Raw genomic sequence first — 23,803 nt, forward strand, 5'->3', positions numbered from 1 at the left:
ACGGGGATTGGCAGGGTAGTCGGAGAGAGGATGTTTCCTCTTGTGGGGCAGTCTAGAACGAGAGGTAATGTTTTTATTTTAGGATGAGGGGTAACTTCTCTCAAAGGGTTGTGAATCTATGGAATTCACTACCCCAAGAGTGCGGTGGATGTCAGGACATTGAGTGAATTGGAGGATGTCAGGACATTGAGTGAATTGGAGGATGTCAGGACATTGAGTGAATTGGAGGAGACAGGCAGATTTTAAATTAGCAATGGGTTGAAGGGTTACGGAGAACAGGCAGGTAAGTGGAGTTGAGACCAAGATGAGATCAGCCATGATCATTTTGAATGACGAAGCAGGCTTGAGGGGCTGAATTGCCTACTCCTGTTCAAGCTCTTATGTTCCAAACCACTTGGGAACACCATAATCAGGTCCAGAGGTGGCTCAAATAGGGAGAAAAAAGACTTTGGTTCCAAAAGGAACTATTTGTTGGGACAAAAAATAGGAATTTCCTGGTCTGATGACCTCCATCTTGAGCCTTCCAGAGACAAGACTCATGGAAACTCCCAACCTTGCAGGCAAACCCTTCTTGATGTGCAAGATTTTGGGGGAAATCTAGTGGCAAGTGGACGATCTGACCATGGGCCCTCCCCACCATGGAATCCGGAGCCTGTCACCCTCTTTGCCTCGCCCCCCGGGTCTCCCCGCTTTGGCATCAACAGTTGCCCTGTCTATAACCCAGGAGTAAAATCAAAATAATAGTTCTTTAAATTTAAAGGTGGAGAAATTGTGCTGATTTTAAACAAGCTGTTAACTAGGATGCGGAGATGCCGGCGTTGGACTGGGATGGGGCACAGTAAGAAGTCTCACAACACCAGGTTAAAGTCCAATAGGTTTATTTGGGATCACGAGCTTTCGGAGCGCTGCTCCTTCATCAGGTGAATGGAGAGTTGGGTTCAACAACTTGGGGCACAAGTCTTGATTACCTGTTAAGACTCACATTCCAACCATTATCTTGCAATTGAGTCTGTGTCTATATATGCCGTGTTTGTGAACCCAACTCTCCACTCACCTGATGAAGCAGCAGCACTCCGAAAGCTCGTGATTCCAAATAAACCTGTTGGACTTTAACCTGGTGTTGTGAAGCTGTGAGACTTCAGCATGTGTTCCGATCCCTGGATAAATCCAGTAGCTTTCTCCTCTCGCATCCTGGCGACCTGGCAGGTTTGGCACCATCAGGCTTGGATCAATCAGCTCTGGACTGCGCTGCATTCCTGAGGCAGAGGTTTGTGTGGTGTGCTGAGTCGGAAACTACCAAGTACAAAATAAAGAGACTGAAGAAGGTGGTATTTTAAGAAAACAGAGATAAGGGCTGGTTTTATTTTTAAAATAAAAGATATATAAATACACATTTCTCCAATTGACAGTACAGAATAAACACTTTTGAAAAAAATTCACGTGGAAATTTGATTGTTCCATCGATGCTATTCCGTCAGACTATTCTCCCTCCACCAACAACCAACCCTTCGTAAACCTTTCACAGTTTAGAAGTTCTCACTTTCATCATTTTTCACACTTATCTATTGAAAAAGTTTACCGTCTATTGAAAATGTTTACCCAGTGTCTGTTCCTTTTATAACGACATGATTTTCTAGGTAAACTAGGAAAGGAAGAAAGGAGCAATGATGCTTGTGAAATATATATTTTTTTAAAAAACAAACACACACACGGGAAGAGACAGTTCCAAGTAACAATTCAGTCTTCCTTGTAGGTACACAATGATCACATTTTTTTTTGCCAAATGATGTTTAAAACAAGGGGGGCACACTTTTGCGGAGGACCCGACGGATTCTCACTGCTGGAATAATGAGTTGACGTTGTCACAGGATACAGTTCACATGTTTCAATGGGTTAGGCTGGAGGTGGCAGTGAACAGTTAGAAAGAGTAGCAAATGTTAGGTGTGATGTTGAAATTCTGTGCAAAACTGCATCAAGTGCCGCAGAAGGCAGTGGAGGCCAGGTCATTGAGTGTCTTTAAGGCAGAGATAGATAGGTTCTTGATTAATGATCAGGGGTTAAGGGGAAAAGGCAGGAGAATGGGGATGAGAAAAATATCTGCCATTTGAGGCGGCTCGGTGGCACAGTGGTTAGCACTGCTGCCTCACAGCGCCAGGGTCCCAGGTTCAATTCCGGCCTCGGGTCACTGTCTGTGTGGAGTTTGCACGTTCTCCGTGGGTTTCCTCCGGGTGCTCCAGTTTCCTCCCACACTCCAAAGATGTGCGGGTTAGGTTGACTGGCCATGCTAAATTGACCCTTAGCGTCAGGGGGATTAGCAGGATAAATGTGTGGGGTTACGGGAATAGGGGCAGGGTGGGATTGTGGTCGGTACAGACTCGATGGGCCGAATGGCCTCCTTCTGTACCTTAGGGATTCTATGATTCATGATTGAATGGCGGAGCAGACTCGATGGGCCAAGTGGCCTAATTCTGCTCTTATGATCTCAGTCTTGCATTTGGAGCACACCATACATGTATAGGGCAACACAATGGGAATTATTACTGGTATGCACAAACACATGGTGGAATGCAGCACAAAAACTACCACCTTATTGAAATAAACCATTTCGCAGCCACCTCTCCGTAAAGGTGAAACTGAAAATCTCTTGGCAATACAATATTTTTTTTGAAATGGTTCGAAATCAATGATTCACTGGAGTGCTCATCAGTTTTTAGAAAAGCTTCAAGGTTCAAATGATTTTCTTACACTTAAAGCAAGGAATAACGTACTGCTAAAGTCAACACCGGGGCACTTCCCGTCCACACTAATCTAGCAAACACAGCGGCAGGAAGCCCCATTTGGGAAACACCTAGTTAATCAGGTGAGGCAACAAGCCCCACCCTTTCGCTGCTGCATTCCGTGAGGGACAGTTCAAATTATGAGAAGCAGTTTCAAACAGAATGATTCCTGAAAGCCACATGGATGCGACAAGTGCCCAAAGAGAGCATACTTTCAGAGGGATGACAGCACAATCTTTGCTCCCAGCAAGAATAGCGTGCCCACTGAGGGTGCGGCTTCACACTAGGATCTCAGGATTGTGAAATCACCCCTTTAAGTAATCTGTTTGTTGAAAAGAACCGGGCATCTTTCTAGCAAAAACAAAAATTCTCTAAAAATTAGGAGAAATGTAGTGTTAGTGGAAGATTTAATGATTGCAGAAAAAATAACAAACAATTTCCAGTCTTGTAACCAGCCCTGCCTGCTTCAGTCAAAGCCCGTCAACGGAAAGGATTACAAAACATGAACCTTTCTGCCCAGGTCTTTGTGTAACTGTCAACCGGAAAGTCTTCAAGTCAGGCAGACTCTCGGGGTGGGGTGTTGGGGCAAAGACAGTGAACGATGTTGGAGTCTAAACAATAATCGCGCTGTAGTGTAAGTGGTGTGGGCAGAGGGAGGATGATTCACGCACACGGTTAGGGCGTATCAGTCAAACTCCGACAAGTTACATCTTCTTCGGAATTCTTGCCCGCGTTCGTGGATCCATTTATTCGACACTGAAAAAACAGCCAAATGGACACAAGGTGTGAGTAAAAATATTGCCGGCTCCCACTGCCCCACCAGGCTAGACCCACCCTCATGGGATAAACCACCACTGTCCATCCCCCCATTTTAGGGTCTATTAAAGATGTACAAACAGCTGGCAACATCATGTGTACGCAACGCTAAAACATCCTTGATAAATAAAGGCTTAGCGTGGGGTCCAGTGCTCCACATGGTGAGGCCCCTTTAAAAAAATACAAAGCAGAAAGTTCAAAATGCAGTATTGTTAAACTTATTCAATGAGAGCTCATCCGTCTTGTTCTAAAACATTTATTCATTCACAAGATGTAGACAAAGCCAGCATTTATTTCCCATCCCCAGACAGCCAAGTACCTTGTTAACTTGGTGTAGAGACCAATATATCTCTGTTGCCTGACGGTTCATTCATGCACGGTGCAATTTTTAAAGAAAACCTCACGAGTAGACAAAAATTCCACCACACATTCGATTGTTTAGTCCTTTTCAACTTTCCATCCGTGAACAGATAGAATGAACAGAAGATTCAGTGAGGTAGTAGAAAATACAGGATGTGACTTGAGAAGGTGTTTCACAATTACCCAGGAACAAGTCACTGGGCTGTTCTCACTCTTCAAGTGGCAAATTTGTGTAAGGAAGGTGACCTGGGTTCAATTCCAGCCTTGAGTGACTGCGTGGCGTTTGCACGTTCTCCCCGTGTCTGCGTGGGTTTCCTCTGGGTGCTCCAGTATCCCTCCCACACTCAAAAGATGTGCAGGTTAGGTGGATTGGCCAAGCTAAATTGCACCTTAGTGTACAAAGAGGTGTAGGTTAGGGGGATTAGCGGGGTAAATCAGTGTGGCTACGGGGATAGGTCGCTGGGTGAGCCTAGGTAGGATGCTCTGTGGGAGAGTCGGTGCACACTAGATGGGCTGAATGGCCCTTCTGTACTGTAGGGATTTTATGACTGAGGAATGGTTACAGCTGGGATGTATTTTTGCCTCATATTAAACACTACATTTTTAAAAAAAGTGATATTGCTGTAACTTATTTGAAGAATTTTATCTCGGTGGTTAGGAGGGCAGAAGGGTGTTAGAACAAGGTACACCCTACTGAAAATTGTGGTGGAACCAAATTCTATTAAAGCTCTTCAAAGGTCTGTGGCTAAACTTTTGAAAAAAATAAAAATATAAAAGGGCAGAGGAAGAGGGCCGGTAATGCAGCCAATACGTTTAGGTCTTCCAAAGATCCAGCACAGGCACAATGGGCCGAATGGCCTCCTTACTGCAGAATTCAATGAATAGCATGGGGGTGGCATTGGGAAGGAGTTGCCCTCGAAAGGATCATCCTAAACATACGATTGTTTGGAGCTGGAAGAATGGAACTCAAGAGGATCAGTTAGCACCTCTTGGCCATTTTTACCATTCGCAATGTCACAATGTACTGGAACAATGTAAACGCAAGATTTTGCATGGTTCTAGAGAAAAAAGATTGCCTGGGGTACGTGGCCTTTGACAAGAAAGTTGTCAACAGTGCTGTCTCACGTCCTCTAAAGGGAATGACTGAGGTGTACAGTCTGAGTTTTAAACAACACCAGGTTAAAGTCCAACAGGTTTACTTGGTAGCAAATAATAAATAATAATAAACCTGGTGTTGTTAAAACTCTTACTGTGTTTATCCCAGTCCAACGCCGGCATCTCCACATCATGTGTACAGTCCGTGCAGTGTTTCACGGCCCCTCTTGAGTTCCTGCTATAGATTGTAAGTGTACAGTAAAACCTTGGTATTAACGAGAAGGAGAAGGTTGACAATCACGCAGCATGTGGCTAACACGCATCCACAGTCCCTCCAAAACTGACGTGAAGCATTGTCTGTACTCACCCCATTTGTTTCCTACTAATACTGGACAAGCTGCATGCCGAGTGCTGTAATCACCCTCTCCACTGGGAAAAAGGTTGAACCAAAAGACTGCTGAGCCCTGCAAGTTAAGCACCCAAAAGCGTCTCAACATTACAAGCCAATAAACTGGTTAACACACCCTGTGAGCACAATAATGCCAACAGCTTCTGCTGAATACCCGTGAAGGATAGCTGACCAATTCTTTAAACGATCTTGAAATCGTGATGGAATTAGCCCCAGCTAATTCCATCTCGTGCATTTTTGATAAAAATTACATCCATTTTTAAGCCAGGTTGGCACATTAAGAGGAGGTGGTAGAGGCGGGTACAATTACAACACTTAAAAGACATTTGGACAGGTACGTGGATGGGAAAGGTTTAGAGGGATATGGGCCAAACGCAGGCAAACGGGACTAGTTCGGTTTAGGGAACCTGGTCAGCACGGACATGTAGGGCCGAAGGGCCTGTTTCCATGCTGTAAATCTCTATAACTCGATTGAGCAGACTGATTCGAATTTAGCTTAATTTTTTTCCCCCATCAAAGAAAGAATCAGCAGCAACAGGGCCACAAAAGAAACCAAAGAATTTCTCGACAAATTGCAGTATCGGTGTCGCAGCTTAATGATCTGTGAACGTTGGCCCGTTCTTTTACATCATGAAGTAGGACTGACTAAGGTGGGAACACCTCCACCACAAACAAACTGCATCAGTTATATCTGGGCACACACTTGCGGGCACTAGGGAGGGAATGTCTCATTGGTGGAGGTTTGAGTAAGACACCAAATCAAATCTGTCTGCTGCAGTGGATGAAATGAATGTTAAAAAGATTCGACGTTGCCAGTCAGAGTGTTTCCTGGCGTCTCTCTCAACAAACATCACTAGCAGCCGCATGAACTCGCCATTCATTCCACTGCTGTCTGCAAAATATCTCTTGCTGCATTAATAGTCGCTACACTTCAGGTTGGTTCTTTCCAGACAAATTCCTTTGAAAAGGAGATGGTTGAAGCCTCTAAATGCAAGTCTTTCTTTTCTATTGATGTCTAAATATGACTAAGGAAATTTGGCACGTCAGCTACAGCTCTCACCAACTTTTACAGATGCACCATAGAAAGCATTCTTTCTGGATGTATCACAGCTTGGTATGGGCTCATGCTCTGCCCAAGACCGCAAGGAACTACAAAAGGTCGTGAATGCAGCCCAATCCATCACGTAAACCAGCCTCCCACCCATTGACTCTGTCTATACTTCCCGCTGCCTCGGCAAAGCAGCCAGCATAATTAAGGACCCCACGCACCCTGGACATTCTTTTTTCCACCTTCTTCTGTCGGGAAAAAGATACAAAAGTCTGAGGTCATGTACCAACCGACTCAAGAACAGCTTCTTCCCTGCTGCTGTCAGACTTTTGAATGGACTTACCTCGCATTGAGTTGATCTTTCTCTACACCCTAGCTATGAATGTAACACTACATTCTGCACTCTCTCGTTTCCTTCTCTATGAATGGTATGCTTTGTATGTATAGTGCGCAAGAAACAATACTTTTCACCGTATGTTAATATATGTGACAATAATAAATCAAATCAAATGTCTAGCAAACACTGGATACTTAAAAAAACCAAAAAAACCCAAATTGTTAGGAAGGAATTATTTAAGTGCTAGAAGCGCAGTTCCAACTGACATTGAATGTGCTAATTAAAATCCTGTGTTGCATTAACAATTGTGTATTCAAAGCTTCCTTGAATGTTCCTCACTCTTCTTTCCATATTTTACGAACGTATGAACTAGGTGCAGAAGTAGGTCCTTCAAGCCTATTCTGTCATTCAGTAAGATCATGGCTGATCAGTTTGTGTTCCAAATTCCACGTTCTCATCTACCCTCGATAACCTTCGATCCTCTTGCCTACCTAAAAATATTCAGTGACCCACAGAATTCCAACAACTTAAAGTTGCACAACTTAAACATTTTCTCCTCATCTCTTGTCCTTTAAGGACAACTCTAATTTTATAACAGTGTCCCCTAGTTCTGGACTCATCCACAAGAGGAAACATTCTTTCCAAGTCCACCTTGTTGAGACTGTTCAGGATCTTATATACTCCAATCAAGTCATCTCTCACTCTTCTAAACTCTAGTGGAAACAAGCCCAGTCTGTGCAACCTTTTCTTATAAGACAATTAATAAACACATTCCAGCTATCACTTCCTCTGATGTTACCCTTTTACTTAAGGAATAAATAAATCGACATTTATATCGCATCTTTCACATCCCCAGGACACCCCAAAGCCAACTTTTCAAACATGGCCATTATTGTACTGTAGGCGAATGCAACAACCAGTGTGTGTGAGGCAAGGTTCCACAAAGAGCAGTGGGACACGTGACCAGATTATCTGTTTGGGTGGGTGTTGGTTGAGGTTTAATTGTTAACCGGGATTCCTGGAGAACTCCCCTGCTCCTTCCTCTTTGAGTAGGTTTTGCAATCACGAGGCCAAGCAGGTGGGCACTGGTTAAATATCTCAACTGAAAGACAACGCTTCTGATAATACTGCACTCCATCACTGCTGCCTCCATTATGTGCTCAAGTTCTGATCTGGAATGCGAAATCAACCCGTTGACTCAAGAGATGAGACTGCTACCTCATAGAATCTTTACAGTGCAGAAGGAGGCCATTTGGCCTATCGAGTCTGCACCGACCACAATCCCACTCAGGCCCTATTCCCACATATTTACCCTGCTAATCCCCCTGACACTAGGGTCAATTTAGCATGGCCAATCCACCTAACCCGCACATCTTTGGATTGTGGGAGGAAACCGGAGCATCCAGAGGAAACCCACGCAGACATGGGGAGAACGTGCAGACTCCGCACAGACAGTGACCCGAGGCCGAAATTGAACCTGGGTCCCTGGCGCTGTGAGGCAGCAGTGCTAACCACTGTGCTACCGTGCCGTCCTCCAATTCTCTCTGGGACCATCTCCCTGGCTTAGTTTACACAATGTCACATCTCTGTTAATCATGTTGCGTAAGGGTTGAGAAGAAAGGTTAACTGGGCCAAGCCATTTTCTGATTGACAGCTCCCACCAATATTACACCCCACCCCCCACCTTTCCCCTCACTCTTCCTCTCCAACCCTGCAAAGGCCTAGATAAGAATACAAACTCCCCGTTTGGAATATATAAATCAGGGCTCAAATATCCTGTGATCGCCCTGCGATGTGTCCTGTTGCCTAATGCCATGGTCAGGCTATCTTTCAATATCTTTTCATAGAAGCCATAGAACCCCTACAGTGCAGGAGGCCATTCGGCCCATTGAGTCTGCACCGACCACAATCCCACCCAGGCCCTAGTCCTTTAACCCCACATATTTACCCTGCTGATCCCCTGACACTAGGGTCAATTTAGCATGGCCAATCAACCTAACCCGCACATCGGTGCTCCAAGAATTGTAGTCCAAACTAGCACCTCTTTACTTTCTGAGCTTACTGTGACTGCATCAGTTCTTAATGTTTATGAAATGAGCTCTCTTATTGATATTATTGTTTCAATAAAGCAGCATCAGATATTAATTAGAGGGTCAAAGGGCCTCAGCTTGTTTGCAAAAGGTCCATTCAGAAATCTGCCTTGTGGAACCCGCTGATCGATAGGTTCCCTTTCATTCCACCAATTCCACTCACCTAATTTGGATAACATTGAGTTAAACAGACAAGGATGGTGAAAGCAAGGCACGGACAGACAACAGAGACTTCACTAAGTGCAAGGAAGAGGAACAAAGAACAAACAAAGAACAAAGAACAGTGCAGCACAGGAAACAGGCCCTTCGGCCCTCCAAGCCTGTGCCGCTCATTGGTCCAACGAGACCATTCGTTTGTATCCCTCCATTCCCAGACTGCTCATGTGACTATCCAGGTAAGTCTTAAACGATGCCAGCGTGTCTGCCTCCACCACCCTACTTGGCAGCGCATTCCAGGCCCCCACCACCCTCTGTGTAAAAAAACGTCCCTCTGATATCTGAGTTATACCTCGCCCCCCTCACCTTGAGCCCGTGACCCCTCGTGATCGTCACCTCCGACCTGGGAAAAAGCTTCCCAGTGTCCGAGTGAGTGAGCGCACACTCAGGAGAGAGGGTGCGGCTGCGAGACTGAAAGCACTGGACTGTGGAAGGAGAGATAGAAATCAATGCCAGTACCTTCTGTGGCCACACTGCTGCTCCTACTTCGGGGAAAACTGTGGCTCCTCCGGCTGCTACATCACTCATCTAGCAGAATAAAATTAAAATGAAGAACATAAGGACAATGGAAAATATCTCCTGAACTGCAGCAAATTCAATGAAGGATATGCAACATTTTACGATTAGTGCCATGCCACAAATAAAATTCAATAAGCTGTCATATTATCTTTGTCTCAGATGTCTAATGTTCCTTAAAGCACCAGAATGGGTCCTATTAAATAGCAAAATAATTACAGAATGAGGACTGAAATATATCTCTGTCTGATCCCACTGTCCAATGCCCCCCCGCCAACCCTAATCCCGTTCATTATGGGCTCAATGCTATATATTGTTACCACGTTACCTATTTTCCTCTTTCCCTGCCCCCATCCCTTTCACACACACACATATTTACCCCGCTGATCCCCTGACACTAGGGTCAATTTAGCATGGCCAATCAACCTAACCCGCACATCGGTGCTCCAAGAATTGTAGTCCAAACTAGCACCTCTTTACTTTCTGAGCTTACTGTGGCTGCATCAGTTCTTAATGTTTATGAAATGAGCTCTCTTATCGAAATTACTGTTTCAATAAAGCAGCATCAGATATTAATTAGAGGGTTGAAGTGCCTCAGCTTGTTTGCAAAAGGGCATGATGCTGTGTGCTTGTAGTGCCTTTGATGACAGGGCTTCTCACATCCCATCAGCACTCGTTCTCAACTACTGCTCACAATGAGCTTTATTGCCAAACACTGAAATTGAATTACCCGACCTCACAGGATTCACAGTGAGTTTGGCCTGCGGGGCTTGGCACGTTTACTGCTTCGAAGTTGAAAAGACATTGCCAAAACGTGTGTGTCACAGGTTACTGTGCATCAAAGTGCACATTCTTGCTGTCTTTATTGCCATTTGAAAAACACTAGTCATCAAGCAGCTAGTCCCGGAGGCTAGATTAAAGCGACCCTGACATTGATGGATCTCAAATTGGTGAGTCCTCTCTTCAGTTCTAGAGTATGTTCCCCTGTCCTTTCAAAGGAAGAACAAAGTTACATTTACATCGCTCCTTTCAAGTCCTGCGCAGATGCCAAATCACTTCACAGCAGTGAACTGCTCTAATATAGACAAAACACGGCAGCCAATGTGCTCAGAAGCTGGCAAATCTAATGAGCAATCAGTTAAGTTGCCCCCCTCCCCACCCCCACAGGGTGGGTTGATGGCTAAATGTTGGCAAGGACATCAGGAGAATTCTTTCAAATAGCGCCACGGGACTTTTCGCCACCAACCCGAATAGAAAGATGGGACTTCGGTTTGATGTCTGGTACCAAAGACAGAAGCAGTTACCGCTGAGTGAAAGCTGCAGCAATCTCTGACCAAGAGAGCAGTCATTTAACCTTTCACACAGTTCCGAGGAGCACACTGCAGACTGAAAGTTCTGCCGGTGTTCTTTGGGAAACATGTTTTTACTTGAACTGACAACAGTGTGCTCCCTGAGCTTATTCTGCCCTACCTATTCAATCTCTTCTGGCCCTACATCTTGGCGCGCGCGTTCTCCCAACTCGGATCTCTTTATTCCCAGTCACCATGTCGCTTCACTCTGGAATTCCCTCCACGTCCTTATCTGCCAGTGTGTCTGCTTTCTATTCATTTTCAAAAAAAGCAACTTGTCAGCTATACCTTTGGTCAATTGCCCAACCCCTCTTACCAAACTCTGGCTTGGCATTGGGAACTTGTTCCTTAAATCCATCGTGGGATAAAAAGATGTCATAGAAATACAAACTGTAGAGAGTTAAGGGTGCAATTTGTGTTCTCATTCTGAAGCAGCAACATTCAGTATAACAAGAATAGCCCTTCCAGTGATCCATCCCAAGATCTTTAGTGTACTTTTGTCAGAATGCCTCTACTTTCTCAGAAGATTCAGGAAATTTGGCATGTCAGCTACGATTCTCACCAACGTTTACAGATGCACCATAGAAAGCATTCTTTCTGGTTGTATCACAGCTTGGTCTGGGCTCCTGCTCTGCCCAAGACCGCAAGGAACTACAAAAGGTCGTGAATGTAGCCCAATCCATCACGCAAACCAGCCTCCCATCCATTGACTCTGTCTACACTTCCCGCTGCCTCGGCAAAGCAGCCAGCATAATTAAGGACCCAATGCACCTTGGATATTCTCTCCTCCACCTTCTTCCGTCGGGAAAAAGATACAAAAGTCTGAGGTCACACACCAACCGACTCAAGAACAGCTTCTTCCCTGCTGCCATTAGATTTTGAATGGACGTACCTTGCACTAAGTTGATCTTTCCCTACACCCTAGCTATGACTGTAACACTATATTCTGCACTCTCTCATTTCCTTATCTATGAACGGTATGCTCTGTCTGTACAGCGCACAAGAAATAATACTTTCCACTTTATGCTAATACATGTGACAATAATAAATCAAATCAAAAGAAACTAGCAGCATTGTTGAAACATAAAAGCACCTACACAAAACCTTGCTTGAAACACAGACAGCTCACTCACAATTTTCAATCTTGCGACTCCAAACCCACAGGCACCGAATCATATAAACTAGATCTCCAAATTAATTGTTCCAGTTTAAATCAAGCAAGTGTCGGAATGAATTCTACTTACGTAAAATAACCAGGTAGCAATCCTGTTCCCAGTTCCCAACTCTTTGAACGCGTCGGGTTCATCTTTCTATTCAAAGGAAAGAACACTACAGTTGATGCAATGTCAGTAACATCAGCCACAAAGTTTTACTGTGCCAGTATTAACGATGATGATGATGATGTATTTATGTACAATTCCTTTCTCTGCTATTTTAAAAGAAGCACTCACCCGTAAATGCTTTGACAAATGGATTCACCCCTCCTATATAACAGCAGACAAAGCAATTCCATAAACACAGTAGATGTTTGCAGATTAAATTTTTTGCAGACCTCGATTTGAGGGTCATTGCGATTCTTCCCAGTAGCACATTGCAGAGCAAGCTGAATCAAGCCATGCGTCCCATCTGGAAATGTCTCCCAAGTGACATTCGGTACCAAATTAAAGCGGGTTTTGATTATGCCTCTGCATTCTACCTACCTCAGACAGACAAGCCCCCTTCTGACTCCAACCCAAGTACTTTAACCTCCATTCCTCTTGTGATTAGTATGCATTGTTTAAAATCATACTATTTTTTTCTTGAATGCTTCTCAAAGTGAACTTTCCCCTTAGACTACGATCTTCCAGACGTTACAGGAACTCCATTTCAATCCAAAAGTGGCCAGTTTCAACAATGACAATAGTCTTCTGGCTTTGGTATCGAAAAGTCACTATCTTGGAGACATGCAGAGAAGCTTCCCCTTAAGGTAGCCAGTACAAGTCTGAAGTCCATAACAGGTGATCAGCAGAACCAAGCATGGAGGGCTATACAGAGCTTCAGCCTCTTACAAGCATTTACATGTCAACAGCCTCCTCAAACAAAGAACAAAGAAAATTACAGCACAGAAACAGGCCCTTCAGCCCTCCAAGCATGCACCGACCATGCTGCCCGACTTAACTGAAACCCCCTACCCTTCCGGGGACCATATCCCTCTATTATCATCCTATTCATGTATTTGTCAAGATGCCCCTTAAAAGTCACTACCGTATCCGCTTCCACTACCTCCCCCGGCAACGAGTTCCAGGCACCCACTACTCTCTGTGTACAAAATCTGCCTCGTACATCTCCTTTAAACCTTGCCCCTCGCACCTTAAACCTGTGCCCCCAAGTAATTGACTCTTCCACCCTGGGAAAAAGCTTCTGACTATCCACTCTGTCCATGCCTCTCATAATCTTGTAGACTTCTATCAGGTCGCCCCTCAACCTCTGTCGTTCCAGTGAGGACAAACCAAGTTTCTCCAACCTCTCCTCATAGCTAATGCTCTCCAAACCAGGCAACATCCTGGTAAATCTTTTCTGTACCCTCTTCGAAACCTCCACATCCTTCTGGTAGTGTGGCGACCAAGAATTAAACACTATATTCCAAGCGTGGCCTAACTAAGGTTCTATAAAGCTGCAACATGACTTGCCAATTTTTAAACTCAATGCCCCGGCTGATGAAGGCAAGCATGCCGTATGCCTTCTTGACTTTCCTCTTTGGAAATGTTTCATCAGCACTTTCAGCAACTGACGCTTTCACTTTGCAACATTCAAATTCCACCTGAATTTCCTGCCTACACTTGCTATCTCATTTTCATTTTATTTAAAATAAATTCAGTTACTCCATAAAATTCTGAAATCTTCCTTAAAACATATTTAACCTTTTCTTTGCATCACAAATGACACAAAAGGTCAACTAAGTACTTTTATTAAATGCTTGTCCTAACACCCAGAATACAACTTCCTTCAATCCAATGCAGACATTCGCCTCCAGCAGAACTTATTCACAACCATTCAGTAGAATAATGTCTATATTAAAAACAATAAGCTGTCAATCTTTTCTCTTGATGGATATTATGGTCAATAAATCTTCAACTGAACATATTAAAACAGTGCACCTTGCGCATCTGAGATCTACTCAAAATGTCACAGAATGCCTACAGTGCAGAAAGAGGCCATTCGGCCCATCGAGTCTGCACGCACTCTTATCCAGACTTATCCCATAACCCCACATATCTACCCCACTAATTCCCTAACCTAAAAATCTAGAGGCCCTAAGGGGAAATTTAGCATGGCCAATTCACCTAACCCGCACATCTGTGGGAGGAAGCCAGAGCACCCGGAGGTAACCCACGCAGACATGGGGAGAATGTGCAAACTCCACACAAACAGCGACCCAAGGCCAGAATTGAACCCGGGGTCCCTGAAGCTGTGAGGCAGCAGTGCTAACCACTGTGCCACCCTTGTCATGTCTGCAGAACAAATCATCAAAACTTCTAATCTGCAGCTGAAATGTACACACCTTTTCACAGAACGGGGTTGGGAAAAGAACCTGCGATTAATGTGCTCCTGTATTGTGCTGAAGTTTTACGGGATATTGTCTCAGTCATACACATCCAAGGCAAAACAAATATTGACTCGAATAGAGAAAGATTATAGGAATCATAGAGCGAATGCCTGAATTGTAGCCAAGATTACTGAAACATGGTATTAATCATGTATGTGAGCATTGATAAATGATGGATATATTGATCAATATAAAGATCTATCACTGAGCCTTCTCAAATACCTCATTAGAAAACTGAAGCTGAATGTAACTAGGGGAATCTGTAGATAAATGAAGAACGCAACAGATCGCAGGGGTCAAATAATGTATGGATCTAATTCTTTGGTCAGACTGCATTGGGCTTTACTTGTCAAAGGGCTTCTTGACAAATTGTACATCTCCTACACATTTGTTGGTCACTAAAGACAGTGGAATGTCAATGACATACCTTCAGTACTACTCTAACAAGAGGTTTGATGTATCAGAATTGACATTAATGCACATCACAACACTCTCATTAAACTAGAGCTATTGCAACTTCATAGCTAATAATAAATTCCAGACGTTCCCACTTCACTGCCGCAGAAGAAAATCCCAATAATCTATACTCTTTCCTGCTCCATAACTTGCCCCAACTCAACTTACCAAAGTATCTTGTGCATACTAAATTGGTTCTTGAACTTGGTGATGGGTAAAGCCATCACCTAACATTCAGTGATTCCAAAGAAAAAAAATCAATTGTATATTGATCAATCCCGTATGATTTTCCCTGGATGAGATGCTGCCTTATCATGCAACATTAGGACTAGTCTATTCACGCAGTCCTATTATAATAAGCGAAATGTTTTGGAATAGTTGTAACTTGCCCGAGCAAAGTCATGGTGGGGCTCATACTGCCCTCCCACGCCATAATTAGACACCTGAAAAAAAGAAACAGATGGAGGAAAAAGAGCTGAAGAAGAAACAGTGACACACTTACCCGTCCAAAGTCAAAGTGAGGCTCGTACTGGCCCCCAACCCCATAATTGGCCACCTATAGCAGAACGAGAAGTCAGACAGATCTGGTCAAATGCTCAGCATTTCACAAGCACCGAGTCTTATTCAGAAGGTTAGTGCATAGTGAAAAGGAAGCGTATCGGCAATAATGACCCACCTTCAAACTGAAATCGAAACTTACATTTTGTGTTGTAATTCCACTAAGTTATTAGGTTAGACAAACGTATAAACATAATCCAAAAATATCATTCAATGGGGTAGAGGATATTACACATGCTCTGGGTTATATTTAATGGCAGCAACTGTTTCCTAACACGGCTTGCTTTTGTGTCAACAAATAAATAAAAAAATCAGGGGACAGGATTAAAGACATTGATCCCCATTAAGTGATCTCAAAGAAACTGTAAAGAAGGAAACTGAAGTCCTGTCAGAAAATACAGAATGTTTTAAAGCTTGGTTAGCTCAATAATGGATATGGGCTTGAGGCAAAATAAATTGACAAGAGGTGCGTTCTTGCTGTCGCATGTTTGAAATGACTGGATAATCTCATTCTCCCTATTTATTTCAAACAGTTTAAGACTGATTGGAAAATCTTAATCCACAGCATCAATGGACCAAAATCCTTACCTTTGTGTTGGCTGTCATTGAAAAAATACATCCTCTTTCTGTCCTTTCAAACACAGCATTGCTACCAGCTGTTGTCTAGCTCCTCTAGCGAGTGATACTTCTCTGAAAACTCACCTTCCAACTTCAGCCCTGGCTGCTGTTGCTAGTTTTAACTCTCCTTGTACCTATCTTGCTTGGCTGTTCCTAATTTTAAAACCATCAGCAGGTGCTGGGGCTAGAGAGGGAGCACTGCTATATTACAGTGCTGGATGAGCAGGAGCAAGTATCAGCAGTTAGGAAGGTGTTGTTTTCAGGTATTACCGTTGACCCATCCGCTTTACAGAAGCTCTGCTAGAACGGAAACCAGAGGAAGCTATGCTCCTTGTACAAGGCAAGCACGGGGATTAACAGAAAGCTTTTGCACGCTCAGGGAACTAAAATGGACTATAATCTAGCAAAATAAGTCTTTCCTTCTCATCCATAGACTGAGGTTGGACACAGAAGAATACTTATAATGTTTGGTACCACTGGTAAAATCCTAAATAAATGCTACGAGTGTAGGATCAGATGTTTAGGTTTGCAAGAGACTGTCACGAAAAACACAAATTTCTGGCAATTCAACTTAAGGCACTGTTAGTTTATAGGCTGAATGTCTTGGACTGAACTTTTGTGTGTTAACATGAGGGACATGTTTCCTCTGGCAGCTCCATGTTAGCAATATTGTACACTTCATGGACTGATTACGTATTTCTGACAAAAACGTAGGTGAAAAATGTCAGTGGAGATGTTGCCTCTAGTTAATGTTGCTACTAACACTTCATAGAATCCTTACATTGCAGAAGGAGGGCATTCGGCCCATCGAGTCTGCACCGACCACAATCCCACCCAGACCCTAACCCCATAACTCCATGCATTTACCCTAGCCAGTCCCCCTGACACTAATTTAGCCTGGGCAATCCACCTAACCCGCACATCTTTGTGGAGTGTGGGAAGAAACCGGAGCACCCGGAGGAAACCCACGCACATACGGGGGGAATGTGCAGACTCCACACAGACAGTGGCCCAAGCTGGGAATCGAACCTGGGTCTGTGAGACAGCAGTGCTAACCAACTATGCCACCACTTGCGACACTTGTGGGAACACTCAGTCACATACCCTAACAGACAGCTGCTGTGGAGTGGGAGTGAGGTAGCATGATTAATATGGAAAAGGAGTGAAATCATCATTTTGCGAAGTTTAATTCAATGTAATTTTCTGGATTAACTTCTCTAAACCCCAAATAATCCGTCTCTTTAAGATCACCTTTCAGACAGCTCCTTTATGGGCTGAATCCTCTCTCATAATTCATACCTCTGACACGAGGGACATGCCAGATGTGCTTTCTCTTATGCAAGACCTGGATGCATTAATCAAAGTGCAATCAGCCCAATGTATTATATAGTTTCATTATTATCTCCTCTGGTCCACTATATTGGCCTTGCAGTGTCACATTGATTGGACACGTTTAATGTCAATTCTACTAAGACGTCCTGGTCTCTTTCAGCTTCATGCTGAACCATTTCAACAATATCCATGAAGTATGGATGCTACCCGTTTTCTAATACTCGTGTGGCAGTCATTTAATCTGCCCACCTACATATTTTGGTCATCACATTGTGTAATTGGTGACTTGTTGCTGCAACCTCACACTGCATTGCCCCTCTTAGTTTGATAGTCAACGTGGCTTTGTTAGGGGCAGATCGTGTCTTACTAATTTAATACAATTTTTTTGAGGAAGTAACAATGAGAATTGATGAAGGTAGTGCAATGGATGTTGTCTACATGGATTTCAGTAAGGCATCTGACAAGGTCCCACATGGCAGACTGGTCAGGAAAGTGAGATCTCATGGGATACCGGGGAAGGTGGCAAGTTGGATTCTATGACAGGAAACTAAGGATATTGGTCAATGGATGTTTATATGAATGGAAAACTGTTTCCAGTGGCGTTCCACAGGGCTCAGTGTTGGGGCCCTCGCTGCTTATTGCAGTTGACACAAAAATAAGCTGTGTTTGATAGTGAAGCGGATAGCTGACGATTCCAAAATGACATCAATGGTTTGGTTGAGCGGGTGGAGAAGTGGCAAATGGAATTCAATGCGGATAAATGTGAGGTAACACATTTGGGGAGGGCAAACAAAGCCAGGGAATGCACAGTAAACGGGAAGATGTTGAGAGGGGTTGAGGAAGTGGGAGATCTTGGGAGACCATTTATATACACTGGGAACAATCGTGACCCCAAAACCGAGCCTGGGGCAACCCACTCAGTTTTTCAGGCCCACGCCAACGTAACTTCTCCAAAAGATATATTATAAGTTCATAAGATATCGGAGCAGAATTAGGCCATTTGGCCCATCGAGTCTGCTCCTCCATTCGATCATGGCTGATATGCTCCTCATCCCCATTTTCCTGCCTTCTCCCCATAACCCTTCAACCCATTACCAATTAAAAATCTGTCTAACTCCTCCTTAAATTTACTCACTGTCGCAGTATCCACCACACTTTGGGGTAGCGAATTCCACACATTTACAACCCTTTGGGAGAAGTAGTTTCTCCTCAACTTGGTTTTAAATTTGCTACCCCTTATCCTAAGACTATGGCCTCTCGTCCAAGAATGTCCCACAAGAGGATACATCCACTCCAAGTCTACTTTATCCATACCTTTTATCATCTTACATACCTCAATTTGATCTCCCCTCTAAATTCCAGAGAGTATCGGCCTAAACTGTTCAATCTCTCTTCATACGACAAACCCCTCATTTCTGGAATCAATCAAGTGAACCTCCTCTGAACTACTGCCATACGCGGGTTCCTGCTCTTTATCCCATTTCTTAACCATTCCCAAAGTTTACCCGGAATCCTCACAGCTCCACAAAGGCAGTGACCCTTTCAGGACTCAATTGGCATACCTCGATCAACCAACGGAAATATGGTATTAGAGATAACAAAATTAATTTCAAGTCTATTCAAAAGACAAATTACTTTCTATCAGGCTTACGCAAAGTTTTACGGTACATTTAAGGGGAATATTCGGTTAAAATGAAAAGTTTAATCGACCATCTCTTCTGAAAGCCTTCTGCTATCTCAAGTGTGCTTTTTGCACAAATGGTTTTGGTTTAGCTAACAATGAAATTTGTGCTTCATATAGAATCCAATAGAGTGTAATTTTATGGCAGTAATTTGCAGAAGAATAAAATCTGGTCTGAACAGAGCTTCTACCCCTCCCAATGATCACCTCGTCCCTGTTGAAACATGTTTATAGAATCCTTACCGTGCAGAAGGAGGCTATTCAGCCGATCTAGCCTGCACTGACAACAATCCCACCCAGGCCTTAACCCCGTAACCCCATGTATTTATGCCGCTAATCCCCCTGACATTTAAGGGGCAATTTAGCTTGGCCAATCAACCTAACCCGCACATCTTTGGACTTTGGGAGGAAACCAGAACACTCAGATGAAACCCACGCAGGCACGGGGAGAACGTGCAAACTCCACGCAGTCACCCAAGGTCAGAATTGAACCTGGGTTCCTGGCGCTGAGAGGCAGCAGTGCTAACCACTGTGCCACCGTGCGGCCCGGGTGAGATTCGAACCTGGGTCTCTGGATTACTAGTCCAGTGACAACATCATTACGCCATGGCCTCCCCCTCTGTCCGGACATTTCCTATTTAAAAAAGCTCACAAGTAACAGGTTGTAGAATCCATCACTTTTCCCAGTTGATATTAGAAAGCATGGCACCCCTTGAATGGTTGCATTAAAAATGTGTTGCGCTTAACTTCTTGAGCTGCTTCACCAAGTTTTGTTCCTAATCTCAGCTATCAGTGTGGTTGGCAACATACTGCATAAAAACAAGGGGCAGACTCACCTATGGACAGTGCAAGACCTGTTGGAGTAAAGGTGTAGAGTAATAAAGGAACCCTCCAAGCATTGAGGGATAAAATATTGCTCAATACAGAGCTTAACTCTATGAAAACAGCAGACTACACCACACAGCTTAAAAGGACAAACGAGGAATCCTAACTCTTCACCTAGCATCTTGGCGATTAGAGTTTTGGGGGGGGGGGGGGGGGAAGGAGAGAATAGGATGATACCACAATCTTGGTCATCAAGTTGGGAATTCGACCCTTCACCTTGGCTGTTAAACAGGAGGTGGAGAAGGTGGGAAAATGCTACATAAAACCTTCACATCATTGTATTTGTCAGTAGAGAGGAAGTTTGCAACATTAGCCAAAATCTTAGCTACTGAAATAACAGAAGATGGTGGGAATACTCAGCAGGTCAGATATTATCGGTGGGGAAAGAAGCAGTTAATATTTCAGATCAATGCTCTTCTGTCAGGCCTGGTTTGATATAAGGGCAGCTATTGAATCGCTAATTTTGTTCTCACTCAACAGCTGTGGTAGCGTGTGTGAAGAACCTCCACCATTTTTTCTCTCGATTCCAATTTTTCAGCTTCTGCAGTATTTTGCTTCACTGTAGTGACTGAAGTCAGGGGAACCTCTCACCCTTTCCTTAATTTCATTGTTTTCACAGATAAAAGACTCTGCCACATTTTCCAAACCAGATGTTGCTCTATTATAGAAAATTCAGATTTGAAAAACACACACATCCCACATGTAATAGTCATTTTGATTTGGGATAAATACCCACCTCTCTCTTCATTGGGGTCCAATTCCATTTGCCCAAAACCCATTTTGCAAACACCTACCTGCAGCTCCTCTGCTGTGGAAACATCAAGGCCTGTGAGGTCTTGTATCCTCTGGTTAATGCGATTTATCACGGGGTCTTCATATCCTGACAGCCATGCACTGAATGGAGGAAATAAATATATGGTTTGTCCGAGTTTGTACATTATGTAAATTCAGCTGATGCTCTTGATATATCTGCCACACACACTCTGATGTCCTATCTAGAGCAACAGCTTAAAGCTATCCATGAATATTTGTACTTCATAGGTTCAATATGCACTCATCCTAAATGTACAACAGCACACAACTTATCAGATGGAGTTGTTTTATAAAATTGTATCAGCACAAGTATAACTAACAACTTAAAGGATCTCTGCAGTACACTTTTTCTTCATTGGACACTGCCCCATCTAGAGAGTGGTTTGTCTACAGAACGAATGGAGCTACCAGATTCCTCCCCCAACCACCCACAACAGTCACATTATTTCACAACCGACCATCAAGGACATGGATTCTTGAGAAAAGCCAGGAATCAAACACTCATGCCTCTCTAGAATAACAATGATGCTTCTTTCTTAGCTTGTTGCAACCACAGATAAGATTCAGCCAATATTCCAAGAATAACTGGTAATGTTGCAATGTTAGCCATCACTCCTCTGATGTTCCGCTGCCCCCAACTAAAAGGAATCTACAAATGATTACAATTCCTGGTCAATGGAAGAATTAATTATTCTTTGTGAATATTGCTCAGCAGTGAAGTTGCTGCATCTCTGCTTCCCAGTCAATTTTACAGAATTTCAAGCAACTGGATAACGTTCATTGTCTGGCCACGTGCAATAATAATGCAACCGGCTTAAAATGAATGTTAAATTACAGTTTTTAAAAAATTGTGTGAGAAATACTTACCTATAACTACAATCCAGGTATAACTAAGTTACTCTCCACTTCTGTGCAATAAGATGCCTTTGGCTGTTAGCTCAATTTACAAGATTATAACCTAGGCGTCAACCTTGGCATAGAGATAGAATTCCTGCCTCTGAGTCATAACTGTATGGCCTCAAGCCCACAACAGAGACTTCAGCAATAATAATCTAAGTCACGCAGCATTGAGGAAATGCAGTGATGTTGAATCAAGGCCCTCTCTACCCTTAGAGATAGACATAAAAGATCCTAAAGCACTATCCTTGTCTCTTAGTCAATACTTATCCAACAACCAACAGATTTGCTGTTCATTTATCTCACTGCTGCATGACAGACTTTGCTGTGGGGTAATTGTGGTTCCCAAAATACAATAGTGGCTGCACTTTAACAGTACTTCAAAGTTAAGTTTATTTATTAGTCACAAGCAGGCTTACATTAACACTGCAATGAGGTTATTGTGAAAATCCCCTAGTTGCCACACTCCGGCGCCTGTTCGGGTACACGGAGGGAAAATTTAGCACAGCCAATTCACCTAACCCACACATCTTTGGACTATGGGAGGAAACCGGGGAGAACGTGCAGACTCCACACAGACAGTAACCCAAGCCGGGAATCGAACCCTGGTCCCTGGCGCTGTGAGGCAGCAGTGCTAACCACTGTGCCACCGTGCTGCCCCTACTTGTTTGATTGAGAAGTATTTTGAGACATCCTGCGGTGGAGGAACATGCAAGTTCCTTCCTTTACACATCAAGAGAAACTAATATGATATGAAACCTTGACTGGCATAATGACCAAGCCCTTAGACTAGTGGTTCCCAACCTTTTAGATGTCATGAGACATCTCTACATTATTAAAAAAAGAATTGAGGAACTCCTCCTATGTTCTCTGTCTTCTTCCCTTATTGGAAACTTTAAACCTCTCCCATCTCTCTCGCTTCTCCCAGGGTTTTTGCACCCTTTTTGAGATTTTGCTTTTTGTGGGGCTGCATGGGGACCTTTGTCTTCAGCTTTAAGTCCCATTGGTCATACGCATGGGCCTGACCAAGACAAAAAACTTAAACCACACCTGTGCGGTTCTTTCCCAGCCTACACACACATAGGCGGCCCCAGATTCGTTGGGTCTTCAAGCTGCCAACTGCAGAGTTGAAGACAAAGCGTAGTTTTAATTTGATCACATGAATTTTTAATCATTTTGAATCTTTTTTCGTGGCACTCTTGGAGGGGTCTTCATGGCACATTGGAACCACTGCCATAGACACTAATGGCTGGATTTAATCCTGCCTGCTGCAGCAGGAACCGTGGCTGGGCCCTCAAGAGAGATCCCGAATCAGTCTCCAGCACCAGGGAAACCCTAAGTTGGGAGAGCAGGAAAATCTGACATGGGGTTCCCAGTCACCAGCGTTGATGTCTGTTAGGCTATTTAGTAAGCCAATTGATACCCACTATAGCTGAGTACAACCGGGATTAAATGAGGCCTTCTCTGGCTTTTCCAAACCCTCAGAAGGATGTCCAGCAAACAGTATTGGGTAGCCAGTGACATCCTGGGATGGGAGTGAGGCCCTCATAGTCAGGCACTCTGTGTATGATTGTGGGACCTGGCATCGGAAGCAGGGTGGCGCTGAAAGCCACTCCACTGCCTTTGCATTGATTTCCGTGGCCCAACCCCCGTGATACTTATCCTGCAAGCCCCATCCTACCTTCACTCGCCTTTGGTCTGGGGTCCCTTCGCAATCATAAGAACTAGAAGGAGTGGGCAATTCAGACCCTCAAGCCTGCTCCGCATTCAATATGAGCATGGATGATCTCTTAGAATCTTAGAAACCCTCCAGCACAGAAAGAGGCCATTCGGCCCATCGAGTCTGCACCGACCACAATCCCACCCAGGCCCTACCCCCATATCCCTACATATTTACCCACTAATCCCTCTAACCTACGCATCCCAGGACACTAAGGGCAATTTTAGCATCGTCAATCAACCTA

At 43.9% G+C, this 23,803-nt stretch overlaps 1 protein-coding gene across 12 annotated transcripts in view; it reads right to left on the reverse strand.

The window, feature by feature from the left end:
• Positions 1-1,328: 1,328 nt before the first annotated feature.
• Positions 1,329-23,803, reverse strand: part of p4ha1b (prolyl 4-hydroxylase, alpha polypeptide I b) — a 91,030-nt gene continuing 68,555 nt past the window's right edge. For 7 of the 12 annotated variants that reach the window (XM_078199457.1, XM_078199453.1, XM_078199458.1 and 4 more), the window contains 6 exons: positions 20,924-21,023; positions 15,445-15,498; positions 12,258-12,323; positions 9,608-9,676; positions 5,416-5,512; positions 1,329-3,533 (listed from right to left, as the gene is read on the reverse strand). In XM_078199457.1, the coding sequence (XP_078055583.1) occupies positions 3,463-3,533; positions 5,416-5,512; positions 9,608-9,676; positions 12,258-12,323; positions 15,445-15,498; positions 20,924-21,023 (457 nt within the window). In that variant the 3' untranslated portion in view covers positions 1,329-3,462. Of the gene's footprint in view, positions 3,534-5,415; positions 5,513-9,607; positions 9,677-12,257; positions 12,324-15,444; positions 15,499-15,557; positions 15,612-20,923; positions 21,024-23,803 lie in introns of all 12 variants that reach the window. The other 5 variants (XM_078199459.1, XM_078199456.1, XM_078199452.1 and 2 more) reach the window with 1 other exon arrangement.

Source organism: Mustelus asterias, chromosome 28 (genome assembly GCF_964213995.1).
Source record: "Mustelus asterias chromosome 28, sMusAst1.hap1.1, whole genome shotgun sequence".
NCBI lineage: Eukaryota > Metazoa > Chordata > Chondrichthyes > Carcharhiniformes > Triakidae > Mustelus > Mustelus asterias.